This window comes from Microplitis mediator, chromosome 4 (genome assembly GCF_029852145.1).
Source record: "Microplitis mediator isolate UGA2020A chromosome 4, iyMicMedi2.1, whole genome shotgun sequence".
NCBI classification, from domain to species: Eukaryota; Metazoa; Arthropoda; class Insecta; order Hymenoptera; family Braconidae; genus Microplitis; species Microplitis mediator.
Window position 1 is genome coordinate 1,688,400 of NC_079972.1, and position 14,569 is coordinate 1,702,968.

The window sequence follows — 14,569 nt, forward strand, 5'->3', positions numbered from 1 at the left end:
TACTGAAGACGTTTTTAGTGAATTGATAATGAAAATTCTATTTATTACGTGCAAAAAATAAAATACTATTGTTATAATTATTATAATACTCGAGAAGTAGTTATCCATCAAGAAAGTTCATTTATTATATGGATAACAGGTTGTTCATGTATGTGAAGTACAATAAATGCTTTTAATTATTGGTTCACAGTTTCAGAAAATTCAAGAACTGGTAATCGATGTTTAGAAATGAATAACATAGTTCAATCATCTGAAGGTAGGAAAAAGGATACTGGGTTAAAGCGAACAGCTGATGGTGATAATTTTTTTAAATTCTTTATTTTAACGAAGAAATAAGAAAATGCTTAAAGAATTTTATGTAATTTAAATTATTATTATTTAAAAATAGCAAATTTGAGCGCTCCGGAAAGTGAAAACCCCAAAAAGTCATCTAAAACGGTGAAAGAAGATGAATTAGAAAAACTGCGGGAGAATATGACTCCAGAACAACGTAATTATATCACTTCGATTTCATTCATTATTTTTATTTTATTGTTATGATCTTCATTTAACCTACTGCTCTTCTTTCAGGTATCATGGCACAATACATTGATTTAAGATTTGAATCTACTATGAAGCATATCACGAGTGCTAAAAGGAGTGTATTGTATGATATAAGTAAGAAATTTACAGCGCATTCATTTGTTGAATCAGATGAAAAAGAGCCAACAGATGATGCAGACGAGTCATGGAAGACAAAACTTGGTGCCTTATTTCCTATCGAAAATTTGACCATTTTTAATACATTTGATAATGACTTGAAAACAAAAATAGAACAGAGGAACGCTGTTGTTAGTATCTATCTCTACTTAAACTAATACTTAATGAGTACATTTTTGTCTGTGCATGTGTAAAATAATCAATAGTTGAACTGATAAATATTCCTTTTACCTTGCAGAAAACTATGTTTAAAGTCTGGACAAGTGGATCCTGTCAATATGACAAAGATATTAGAAAAATAATGTCAGAATTATTGAGAAAGGAAGTTCAAATTTTATTCAGCGGAGCTGGACGAATTATAAAAGGTAGTGGAAAGAAAAATTTTAGTGTTACGGAATCATACTTATTGATTAAAGGTTAGTATTAAATCATTCTTTTATTTAAATTCTAATTTTATTATAATGAAAATTAAATTTTATATTACAGAATTTATTGAAAGCAAATATGCCAATAAAAAATGTTCATTGAAGATTTTGAGCACAGTAAGCACTTATTTATCTGGAGCAGGAGATCGTGAGGGCGGGAGAATGAAGCGCACATAATTTTTTCTGTATAGCTACCATATTAAACGAAGTATACTCATTAAAGGATGTATCTCATAGTTTTCTAAGTTCTCGTTTTTGAAAATTTTCTAAAATTTTAAATGTTCTTATCAAGTGAAAATATAACTCTAAATAAATTACATAATGTTCATTATAAGTGAATTGAAATAATTTTTGGTGTTAAGTATGAGCTTTTATTTCTTAAGGCTTGGGACAGCCTTAGATTTTTTGTTTCTCAAGGCATGGAGCAGCTTTAGTTTTTTGATATTCTAAGGCTTGGCTCAAGTCCGATATTTTTGTTTCCCGGGGCTCGAATCAACCCTGGTTTCTTGTTCCCCAAGGCTGGGACCAATCATGGTTTTTTGGTTTTTTAGGCTTGGCCCAAGTCTGATTTTTTTTTTGCCAAGGCTCGAATCAACCCTGGTTTCTTGTTCACCAAGGCTGGGACCAATCTCGTTTTTTTGGTTTTTTAGGCTTGGCCCAAGCCCAGTTTTTTTGTTTGCCAAGGCTCGAATCAACCCTGGTTTCTTGTTCACCAAGGCTGGGACCAATCTCGTTTTTTTGGTTTTGTAGGCTTAGCCCAAGCCCAGTTTTTTTGTTTGCCAAGGCTGGGGACATTGTTATCATCCAAGGCTTGGACCAATCCTTGTCCCAATGCTCAGCAAAGGCACGTGCCAAGCCTTGCATAATCCTAGTGACGCTTGGCCAAGGCTTGGTCCAAACCTTGCCCAGTTGTTCTTTCCTACCTGGGTTAGACCAATATAAAATTTAATTTATAATTATATATTATGTTAATTTTATGAGAATTATTATTATTCATATATAAATTAAACACTATATATTTATTTTTTTTTTTTAACAAAATAGGAATTTTTGATTTTTCCTGTTCGGAGTTATTTAAAAATAATTATAATATTGGTTTTAGAAAAATTTGTATTAAAATATAAAATCCAAATATTTTATGCATTACATTAGTTAATGTAAACTGAGCGAATTAATCTAGAAGATCTGGTGTAGGTGATGGTAATTTTAACAACTAAAAATTACACAACTTTTCACAAGAAATAATTTAACTATTTATTTACACTTTTGACATATAATTATTATTAGGAGAGATTATTTATAGCGAATTCAACAATAAAATATACGCGAGAGCGAATGCGGCAATGATGAAAAGGAATCACGTATAAGTCGACACGTGGTCGATAGCGGTTAGGTTCACGGAAATTAATTTACTTATTAATTACACGCGAATGACAATTTATTTATACTCAATAAATAGCAGCCTTAATTTACTGACTAAATATTGAGGATAAATTAGCACAAGAGTTTAGTATTGGTTCACAAGAAAATAAAGAATATTATCAAAGCGGTTTTAACACACGAGGTATTCAATACAAGAGCACGTTGTAGAATAGAATGATGAAACGATGACGTCTTCCTTCGTTCCCGCTTGGAGGTGACGTCGAAAGCATAGCTGTCCCAGCGAATTTTCCCATTGGCTCAAAAGCGCGCCAACAGGAAACAGTTAGCCACCAAATTTTCTGATTGGTCGGTTTGGTAGCGAGTTCTCATGTCGTCTTGACACGATCATGAGCAAGAAATTACACGTGTCGGGCCCATATAGCGAGTGACCCGGCACTATCCTGACCTTGACGTCAGTAGCGAGTTCGGCAGCTCCCGGACTAGCGGAAATGCACGAAGCTTTTGAATTTAATCAAGCTTGCGACTGAAAATTTTTCCCAGCGCTGGCGACGGTGTTGACAGGATTGTCATCTGGAGAGTGAACTGGTAGTACACACAATTTAGCGATTGGTCGAACAAGTTCAGTAGTAGCGGTCTTCAGGGTGACTACTTGAGTCAGGCCATCTTTCCCTGGGTGTAATGCGAGTACTCTTGCGAGTGACCATTTTGATGGTGGGAACCTCTCATCAGTCAGCAAGACTAATGAGCCCACTTTGATTTCATTAGATGGATGGTGCCACTTAGATATAGATTGATGGCGTTGTAAGTACTCGGACGACCATCTGCTCCAAAATTTCTGGAACATTTGTTGTAGTTGTTGCCAGCGTGACAACGTATCGGTATTGTTCTCCAGTAGCGAAGGTCCAGATACAGCGATTAGCGGTTCACCAATGAGAAAGTGTCCGGGAGTCAGAGCGGTTAAATCTGCAGGATCTTCGGATAGCGGAGCGATCGGTCTTGAATTTAGCACAGCTTCAGTCTGTGTTAACACTGTAGCGAGTTGGTCGTAAGTCAATAGCGATTTACCAATAGTTCGAATAAGATGAAACTTGATTGACTTAACGGCTGCTTCCCATTAAGCACCAAAATGAGGAGCGCTTGGCGGGTTGAACTTCCAGTCTGTGCCATCAGTAGCGAGTATTTACTGAAGTTCCTTTAGCTGTCTCGATCCTGCTGCGAATACTTTCCTTAGCGTGGCGTCTGCTCCCACAAAATTTGTACCACAGTCCAAGTATAGGGTACTGCAGGCACCTCTCCGACTTGTAAATCTTCGAAATGCTGCGACGAAAGCGTCAGTAGAGTAATCGGTGACAATTTCAATATGTATGGCGGACGTAGCGAGACACACAAATACAGCAATCCAACCTTTATAAGTTTTCGCACCTCGACCTTGAAATTTCTTCAGTGTTACTGGCCCAGCGTAGTCCGTTCCAGTGTGTAAGAGTGCTTTAGATGGTCTTACACGAGCGGATGGCAATTGTCCCATTAATTGTTGTGCACGACCACCTCTATGTCTCGTGCACACGACGCAGCGAAGACTGTGAGACCTGACTAGAACACGGCCACCTTCTATCCAGACAGATCTCCGTAGATCAGCGAGAGTCAATTGAGTTCCCCCGTGGAATGTTTTCTGATGCGAATGTTCTATTAGTAGCGTACTGAAGCGTGATGATCTTGGTAGAATAGCTGGAATTTTTTGGTCATCATCCAGTAGCGAATTCTTCAAGCGATTGCCGACTCTGAGTACTCCACTGTAGTCGACGTAGGGAATCAATTTAGCGAGACGATGGTTTCGTTGTAGAGAATCACCATCTTTCAGTAGTTTCAGCTCTTGCGAATAGAACTGACTTTGTGTATACTTTATCAACAAAGTCTTTGCGAGTTCCAGGTGAACTGTAGATAGTGGTGGGGCCAGTGTGGACTGTAACACTTTTTTAAATTTAGCGATGGCACGTAGGCAGATTCCAAGCGTGCGAAGTAGTGGTGACAACTTAGAAAATTTATCCAGTAGCGTGTGTAGCGGGTGTGAATCTGCCTTGAAGATGGTAAAAACCAGACCTGGACGTGCTTCAGGATGTGATACCGTCTGCGTAGTGATGTCAAAAGAGGGCCAGTTTTCTTTTGATTGACTGAGCCACTTAGGTCCCGTCCACCATAGTGAATGCTGTTCTAGTTTGGCTGCTGTTAAACCTCTTGAAGTGCAGTCAGCTGGGTTAAGTTTCCCTGGAACAAAATCCCAGTTGACACTTGGTAGCGATTCTTGAATCTTGGTAACTCTGTTGCGAATGTAGATTTTCCATCTAGCTGGGTTGTTTCGTATCCACGTTAAGGATACAGCGGAGTCTGTCCACAAGAAAATTGGTACATTTTCAAGTTTCAAGACATTCTTGACGTAGAGTACCAGTTGAGCGAGTAATACAGCGGCATTGAGCTCCATTCTTGGTAAAGATATAGGTTTCAGTGGTGCAACTTGTGTTTTGGCACACACTAGCGAAATGTTGGAGCTTCCAGTAGCGTCAGTAACTTTTAAGTAGACGACAGCAGCCTTAGCGAGTTGTGAAGCGTCAGGGAATCCATGTAATTCAATCGATACACCAGTTTTAACATGATTCCAGCGAGGTATCTGAATCTTCGAGATCTGATGTAGTTCATTTTGAAATAAATTCCATTCTTGAAGAAGCAACGGTGACAGCGTAGCATCCCAGTCGAAGTTCTGCAGCCATAGCTTCTGCATGAACATCTTGGCTCTTACGATGATCGGTGCCAAAAACCCAAGCGGGTCAAACAAGCGAGCAATTTCAGATAAAATTGTGGGTTTATTTGTTGGAGATGCTTCTGGGAACGAATAGCCAAACTGGAATTTATCCTGTGTAGAATTCCAGGTTAATCCGAGCACTTTTACTGTAGTATCCCCAAGTTTTCGTGGTGTATCTTCTTGGGTTTCAACTGGAGCGACTTGGGAGAGTAATTCCGTTGAATTACTTGCCCATTTTGCGAGCGGAAAGCGTCCTGCGGCACACATATTTTTAGTTTCGAAAGCAACTTGAATTACCTCAGCGAGTTCATCTGTGCCTTCATAGATGTCGTCAACGTAGCGTGTATTTGTTAGCGGTTCAACAGCCTTTGGAAATTTATTTCCTTCATCTTCAGCGAGTTGTAGAAGTGCTCTCCTAGCGATATATGAAGCCGATGTGGTCCCATACGTAACCGTAGCAAATGCAAATACTGTTGGGATGTCATCTTGGTCAAACCAGAGTATGCACTGTAGATGATGATCTTCTTTGTCAACTGCGATCTGACGAAACATTTTGGTAACGTCAGTAGCTAATAGATAGCGATGACAGCGAATGCGAATAAGTACGTCACTGATGTCAACTTGGATCTTGGGGCCCACATGAAGTATCTCGTTGATTGAGACGCCAGATGCTGTTTTCCAGGACCCATTAAATTCCACCCTGAGCTTGGTGGGAGTGCTCTGTTCTTTGAGAACCCCATGATGAGGTAGCAAGTAGCTGTTCGGTGGCAAATCCTTTAATTTCACGCGTCTCATGTGTCCCAAGACTTCATATTCCTTCAAGAAGTCGTAGTATACTTCTTGTAGATTGGATCATCATTCAATCGTTTGCGAAGACGTAGTAAAGCGTATTGTGCAGCTCGTAGCTTAAATGATCCAGCCAAGTGTCGTTGACTGAGCGATTGGGTCATTGTCGTTACCCTTCCTTATTTTAGCGTTGATTATATGTGCCGCTGGTGCTGCACCTAGCATGATGTCAGTAGGTCGTGATGTTAAGAAGTCTGGATCAGCGATTTGCAGACCTTCTATGTGCGGCCATTTCTTGTTAGTCAGTGTGAATGACGGTAAGATCACCGTCAGTAGAGCAAGCACATGAGCTTGGATAGTAATAGAAGCGTTGTTGTGTAGCGAATGCAACGTCATCTTGCATGACCCAAGTGAATGTCCAGCTGACACATTACCGATCCCTCGTAATGGTACAGCAGCCTTATTTAGCAGTATATCCAGCTTCTTAAATAGCGAATGCGTCACAATGGATAACTCCGATCCTTGATCCATCAGTACACGAGCAGTACATGTACTTTCTGTTAGCGAATTCAACTTAACAATCGCAGTAGCGAGTAATACATTGAGTGAATGAGCTGAAGCAGGCTAGATTAGCGAATTCAAAACAAAGGTTACCAAAATTGGAACTATTTTTTACCTTGAGCCGGTACAGCAGGTTCCTGTACCGATTTAGCGGCAGCACCATCATCGGTGTGAGTGGATGTATGGTGTGGCTTGTCACAACGTTGACATCTCTGCTCATTTTTGCAGTCAGCGAAGCGGTGGCGTCCCAAGCAGTTGTAGCAGAGCCGGTAGTGCTGTACAATCATTTTCCGGTTCTGTGGCGACGCCTGTTGATAGCTTGGGAAAAACAGAACAAAATGCTCCTGTTTGCAGATTGGGCACAAGCCCGGCTCACTCGTCTTTTCTTTCGGAGTGAAAGCGGCATAACTAGCGCCCCCACTCGAAGTCGATGCTTTGGCAGGGGTAGCGGATTTACTGGCAGCACTTCCTGTCTTGTTAGTAGCGGCTGATCGAGAGTATGCCTTAGGTAATGGCGGTCCTTTAGTCACCTGTTTTGACTGAGCTGAAGTGGACAATTTGGCTCCAATCTCAGAATTTTCCCACGCACGAACCTTTGCTTTAAGCATATCGTGTAGTTGTTTGTATGTGGGAAATTCATTGGACAACCCAAGCGAAGCCATCCATTCTACTCTCAAATCTGATGGCAAGCAACGAACTGTTAAGCGGATTAAAAAGGGGTCTAACTCACCAATTGGTATTCCCAAAGCCGTGATGGCGTCCAGCGACTTTTTATTAGCGAGTAACAGCGCGTTCAGATCAGCAGCAGAGTGCGTAGTAAGCGGTTGACGGTCCGACAAATCATCGATAAGCATATCGAGCAATCGACGTGGGTTTGTGTAGCGAGTATTCAGCAATGCCCAAGCGGACTGGAACGCGTCACCTGTAATCTGTAAGTTAGTGAGTAACGAAGCAGCCTCACCTTTAAGCTGAGTTTTCAAGTAATGCATTTTTTGTAAGCCAGTTAGCGAATCTTCATTTATCACTAGCGATGTGAACAGGTCCTTGAATGAATCTCATTCATCGTAGGTGCCCTGGAACGTTGGCAGCTTGATTTGAGGCAAATTGGATTTGTGCGCCCCTCTAAAGTAAGCGGTCTGGTCATGATTGACTGCATGGGCGTCATAAGCAGGTTCTGGAGCGGGTCTTGCTGCACTGAGTCGAACTCGAAGCGAGAAATAGACTTCATTAGTGGTTTGGAACGCATTACCTGTGTGGTATTCATTTTCGATGATGTCAGGTACGTCCTCATACAGTCTCTCATGAGTTGTGTTGAAGCGAGTCCACAAGTCATTGAGGATAGCGAGTTCAGCGTCAATAGCGGGTGCACCTTGGGTAGCGAGAATGGCGTCGTTAAAGCGGGTAGACATTTTGCGCATCGTGTCGACGCGTTGCATTTGGAGAGCGACTTGAGCTTCGGCGGCCATCTTGATTACACGTAATTTATAAAACGGACGCGATACATGAAACTGACGCTAAGTTCTAGATCTTAAAAAAAATAAACTAAACGTCTTTTTTACACCGGTGTGTAAAATTGATTACCCCGGGCAGCACTCTAGCAGTGCTCAGCAATGCCCACAGCACTTAGCGATTTTCACTGCACAAAACTGAACACGCACTTTTTCTCACAATTTTTTTTAGATTTTTTAATTTTTATAATTTTTAATTGTTAAAAACCACACCAAATCCGGCTCGAAGGACCGAAATGTAAAATGAGCGTAGTAAATGCACAAGAGTTTAGTATTAGTTCACAAGAAAATAAAGAATATTATCAAAGCGGTTTTAATACACGAGGTATTCAATACAAGAGCACGTTGTAGAATAGAATGATGAAACGATGGCGTCTTCCTTCGTTCCCGCTTGGAGGTGACGTCGACAGTATGGCTGTCCCAGCGAATTTTTCCCATTGGCTCAAAAGCGTGCCAACAGGTAACAGTTAGCCGCCAAATTTTCTGATTGGTCGGTTTGGTAGCGGGTTTTCATGTCGTCTTGACACGATCATGTGCAAGAAATTACAAGTGTCGGGCCCATATAGCGAGTGACCCGGCACTATTTTGACCTTGACGTCAGTAGCGAGTTCGGCAGCTCCCGGACTAGCGGAAATGCTTTTTGAATTTAATCAAGCTTGCGACTGAAGAGTTAATAATTACCAAGCTATTTTTATATTATTATTTAGTTGTTTACGAACATAACGACCGACTCTTACAAGTTGGGATATTGAGTTAATATTTTTTAATCTCAACACCATCAAACAATTACTGTCTACTTTAGGTAAAATATGTTCAATTGTTTTTCTTGTACTAACGTGACAGAACATTTTTAAATGTTCAACAGCAAAACGGTTTATCACTATAAATGTATCATTTTGAAATTCAAGAAAAATGTTGAAAAATCTAAAAGTGCACACCTCAATCGCTCATTTTATTTTTAATCACTACTTTTATAATCTAATATTAATGTATTTTTTTTTATTATGAATTTTTATTCAACTTACAAATTATCAATTTGATTTTTTTATTTCTTCTTTTCAGTTTAATAATTTTTTACTAATATTTTTTTCAAATATCCCGCCTTTTGTCTTAGATGTCGCTTTTTTTTCAAACATATTGATACGCTCGTGCTGCCACCAGTAGTTGATAGAGAGAAACAATGAAAGAAATAATAACAACAGTAAAAAAATAGCAGTTTAATTTTTCACGAATAATCAGTTTTACGTCGTTAATGAATTACAATTGAACTAAAAGGATTTAGATAATAATTTTCATAAGGGTTATTGTGATAAAAAATACAAAGACAATAAAAAAAAAGTTAGGCCGATTAATGGTGTCTATCAAGAGTTATCGTGTTTCGAAGTTTCAGACGTAACAATTGTCAGCACTGGTTTCTTGAGTTAAAATAATTCATTTTAAATGAATAAAATAATGAATCGACTAAATATTGGGTTTAAATTGTTTCTCAATAAATTCTCTATATGCTAGTATAAAATTATACCTATCTTGGTGAAATAAAAATAGTGTAGAAAGATTTTTATGTGAGTAAAATAGTCGAATGAAAAAAATCGTCCATAAAGCACACCTGCGCTTTCTTGCTTGAGGTGTGCAAAATATTTAATCGACCCATAAATAATGGAATCATTGATGTCTATTTGAACTGTGTAATTATTAGGTTTCACTACTTTGTAAATTTCCGAAGTATAAATATCTTGATCAATTCGTCAATCGTCCGTAAATAGATAAATTTTGGACTTCAAAACCCTTTGACGTAAATAAATTACGTTTACTAATATCAAAGTTAATATCTGTAATATTGTTTCCTAGAAGTTCGTGGGTATTTGGTTTATTAATTTTTCCAACAATATTTTTACGCTCATTTATACGGTTTTTGAGCATCTGCACACCTTGTGCAATTTGTATACTGTTGACAATTTGTTGACCGAAATGTTTATTGCCGTGAACACATTTCGCTATATAGCCATTATAGCTTTCGAATGCAAAAGCTGAAGTTGAGCGTAAAGGACCCTATCTGTCGACACAAAGCGCCAAGTGAAAAAGTTGATGGCAATTATAAGATAAATCTCTGTCAGAATAAAGATTTGTGATTTGTGATACAAATAACTCCAAGAAATAATTTGATTCTTGTAGATCATATTGTGTTACTGTAGCCTTAACTGATTTAAAAATTTCTTTGACTAATAGTAACCAATGCTGAAAGTGTCCATCTGGTAAGTGAGCTGCAAGTGTTGGAATAGAATAAAATATTATAAAATTATAATTTTCAAATGCTTTGTATAATTTATAATCCGATAAACGTCTTGGCAATCTCGAAAATGATTTCGGTGGTAGAATACTTGTTATAAAATTATCGATTTCTTGACTTTTTTTCTTGATATTTCAACGACCTTTTTTATTAAACCACATACTAAGAAATTGTTTTACAACACCAAGTAACACTGAATACATGTACTCTAGTATTACACATGTTCCGATATCAATTAAAGGCAGATGAGATAAAACAGTATTACCTTTCACCCCTCTAATTTGATTTTTACTACCCAATTGACGAAGTTTTCAAGCCTGCGCTTCTATTCTGTTACCTGATTTAAGTCAACAATCAACTTTAAAAGGATAAACACGCACAGTTTTTTGTCCATCAATTTTTTAACTCTTTACAGTACGAACTTTGCAGATGTTGCATCCATATCGGTCATTAAAATTCAAGATATTCTGTAATTGCGCTCTAGCCAGTGTATCTGCTATAACCAATGGAGTAATTATTTTAGTATTGACTGTTTCTCCCGTTTTTGAATTGACCCAATCAATACCATTAAGACAGCACTGTCTTAGTTTTAAACAAATTGACCTCAGAAAAACATTCATCGGCGGTTTATTCAGATTATCATATCATACTCCAGTAAATATGATGAATGTATCTCAAATAGGTTCCGGAAGTTCTGCAATAGTACAGAGTACTGGCCAACAATAACTACTAGCACTTTTTACTAGGAATAATCCATCAATGTTAAGTATCAACGTTAAATCAAAGTTTCCCCGATTATTTCGAGAATTAACTCTTATATATTTAGTACCATCTACTAAATCCGATATATTTTGATCATTCTGTAATTCAGGTAGTTTTGTCTTATCAGCTAGATTATATTTTTCAAATAAAATTTTTTTCTGATCACAAATACCAAATTCATGAAAAAATGAAAATTCTTGTTGGTCAGTTGTTTTGCATGAAAAACAATTAAATATCTTTTTCTTATCAAGTATCTCGATTTTAGCTTCACATACACATTTCTTACAGTTATAATGCTTAATTACTCGGCACGGAGGTGAAATTTTCTGAACGTATTGAAAAAGTTTGAAGACTGTCTTTGGCATTTGATTATAATTAGGTAACAATTTCAATTGCATTCTTAACGATTCTTGTAATGCAGCTTTTGTAATATTGTGCTTGATGTAAAAGTTTAATAAATTAACAACGCATTCATCAACAGTTATTTCACAATTTTCATACAACATTTCGTACTCATTTAGATCCTCAGTATTTTCATCATCAGCTTCTTCGTCAATATCATCTTCATCGCTTTTAGAATTATTTATGCTCCTACTAGTATCACCATTTTCGGATTCACTATCGCTTTCATTGAATTGAACTGCGTTTTCATCATTTGAGTTGAACTAGAAACACTGTCATTATCCGAAAAAAAATTACCAGTTTCGGTTTCATCGATATTTTCAGTAATGAAATCGTTCAAATTCCGATCACTGTTAATATTTTCATTATTCTTGTGTAAATTATCATCATTAATAGTAGTATTGTTGAGATTAGTATGTCCAAGGAAATAACCTTCCTCACGCCAGTGACACAATGTTTTTAATGGAATCTAAAACAAATGATGTATATAAGTATGAGTATTCAACATAAAAGTTTTCTGGACAAATCAAAATCTGATTAATTGTTATATTATTGTATTAAAATATACATATATATGCAAATCAATTATATCCATTTTATAATTAACATTATATATTCACCTGCATGGATGAGTCTAAACTGTAAAGCTTGTATTTTTTTTTTTTCAGATGAGTTGGAGATTGAGAATTACCGCTATTATTTTCATCTTCTGACATATTCGAATATTTCAATTTCGTTAAAACGAAAAAAAATTAATTTATCACAAAAACACCTGGAAAATTTTAAAAGATAATATTTAATATTAATATGAGTACACTTAATAAAGTATAATGTTTAATGGAATTCAAGTAAGCAGTTATCTTAGAATTTTTCATTTTTTTTTTTTAAGCATGTTATGTCCGCCGCTTGGATTTAAATTAATTATCCGGGATTTCTCCCTTTGGTGGCGATAGAAAATTTAGTTGAGCGATATGGATGTTGCGGACAACAATAAAGAATGCGAGGAAAGTTTTCACTTCCTATATTTATTATTTAATGGGGATTTTTCGAAGAGAGTGAACCCAAACGCCTTCGAGCTTGGTTACGTTGCATTTATTAATCGATCGTTTGAGAGAAAATGTTTAGATTGTCTCCCACTTACCTTTAGATGAGTCTATCTTCTAATACGGCAGGTTGTATCCCTCCAGGACTTTGCAGCAAACTCTGCCTCTTCCTGAAGGAGTTGGTTGAATGCGCCCGGCTGGGGTAGTAGGATAGAATCTTATGTGCTATTTTCGAATGAACTCACTAAGTTAAGATTATGATCTTTTGTCTTATTATTTAATTTTTCAATTACAGCACTTATCCACTATAACTGTTACAATGGTTTGCACTTATAAAAGATATAAAACCATTTAATTTGGTTATCATCGATTTTAATTATTTTTACTTATTTTTAAATGCGTCCTTATGTATCCTTATGGCTTTTTATGCGCAGATTATCTCGGTCCGGGATCGGACTACAATTACACTTGATTTTTGTGTCACTATTCGATCGAATCGGAGTGATTTTTATAATAATTGTAAATAACAAAATAATACTCCTACACGATATGGGAATATCGGCCAAGTACCTCAATCAACTTACAATTTAACTATATATATACGGGCTATCGACGCCGTTCACGAGGACCGTACGACTCGAACTTTAAAGATCTGATCAACCACCACGACACCGTTTACACGATGCCGTAGGACTCGAGATCTGAAAATTTGATCAACAACTGAGGCCCTGGGCCATGGTGCTCAGGCTATTTAAAAACTTTGATTGATGTTTGATGGGAGTAATTAAATTGTTGTCATTGGTGGAAACTGACGACAAGTTTTTATTTTTTCGTCAATCGTTATTGCAAGAATCGTCGCGCTACTTTTATACGCATAAGTGATGGTAATATTGACGCTGCGTTTTTGCGTGCTTTTGTAGAGAGGAGTTTCGTAAATTTATTTATGAAATAAAATAAATTAAATAAAAAAATTTATTGGACATAACAAGCACATTATTAAAAACAAATAAATTTTTTTAAATTGCACATAAAAAAGAGATATTTAAATGGTGTAGTACCGTACGATGGACGGTGAGGCTCAATAAGTTATACATTAAATCGATCGAAATATAGTAAAGTGCCGGATAGCTCAACTGGTAGAGCACTCGGCGCGATACCGAATTGGTCTGGGTTCGATTCCCAGTTCAGGCTATCTATATTTTTCCACACAAAAAAAAGACATAAAAAAAGAATGATTTTCACTATCATATTTAAACAATTTTTTCAATAATTTAATTTTGAAATTATTTTTGTAGATAGTGAAATGAAAATGAAGAGGATGTTAGACATGTACAAGAAAAATTCACTGAAAAGAAAACTTCCAACACCACCGTCCGAAAATAGCAATGAATTGGCTGCTTTATCTACCAAGAGACTAAGAAAAGTTAATTTTATGTACTCATCATCATCTTTTGAAAATCTGGACTTGACTCAACCATTGGAAGATCGTAAAAATGAACAAAAGGTATACCCTCGCGGTCTTGAAACCACAATAAATCCACCGTGGATCCACCGTGGTTTCGTGACATTTATCCACCGTGGTTCCACGGTGAAACCACGGTGGATCTACGGTGGTTTCCACAGTGAATCCACGTTGAAACCACGGTGGATCCACGGTGGTTTCCACCGTGGATTCATAGTGGTTTTATGGTTTTTTTTGTCGTGTTTGCAGTACGTTTTCAACGTACTTTTATGGTATAGTTATACCGTTTAATACATAAGCACTAACTAAAAATAGATTTTACCAACTATCAAATTCAAAAAATGAAAAATTCGAGAGTGAAACTACAATTGAATTACGATGTAAAGCTATAAGTCTTAAAAAATTAAATTTACTATAAACTAGATTCATCTTTGCTGGGTTGATAGTAAGTGACCGA

General features: G+C 37.0%; 2 protein-coding genes across 2 annotated transcripts; both read right to left on the bottom strand.

Annotated features, from left to right (window-relative positions):
- Positions 1-3,687: 3,687 nt before the first annotated feature.
- LOC130666907 (uncharacterized) lies at positions 3,688-6,096 on the bottom strand. Its single transcript, XM_057468231.1, has one exon. The coding sequence runs from the start codon at positions 6,094-6,096 to the stop codon at positions 3,688-3,690; it is 2,409 nt and encodes an 802-aa protein (XP_057324214.1).
- A 656-nt stretch (positions 6,097-6,752) lies between these two features.
- LOC130666908 (uncharacterized) lies at positions 6,753-7,637 on the bottom strand. Its single transcript, XM_057468232.1, has one exon. The coding sequence runs from the start codon at positions 7,635-7,637 to the stop codon at positions 6,753-6,755; it is 885 nt and encodes a 294-aa protein (XP_057324215.1).
- Positions 7,638-14,569: the final 6,932 nt, after the last annotated feature.

What these genes read in the sequence shown, in the direction of transcription:
- LOC130666908 (XM_057468232.1), bottom strand. Translation starts at nt 7,637, where the DNA reads ATGCATTACTTGAAAACTCAGCTTAAAGGTGAGGCTGCTTCGTTACTC.
- LOC130666907 (XM_057468231.1), bottom strand. Translation starts at nt 6,096, where the DNA reads ATGAGACGCGTGAAATTAAAGGATTTGCCACCGAACAGCTACTTGCTA.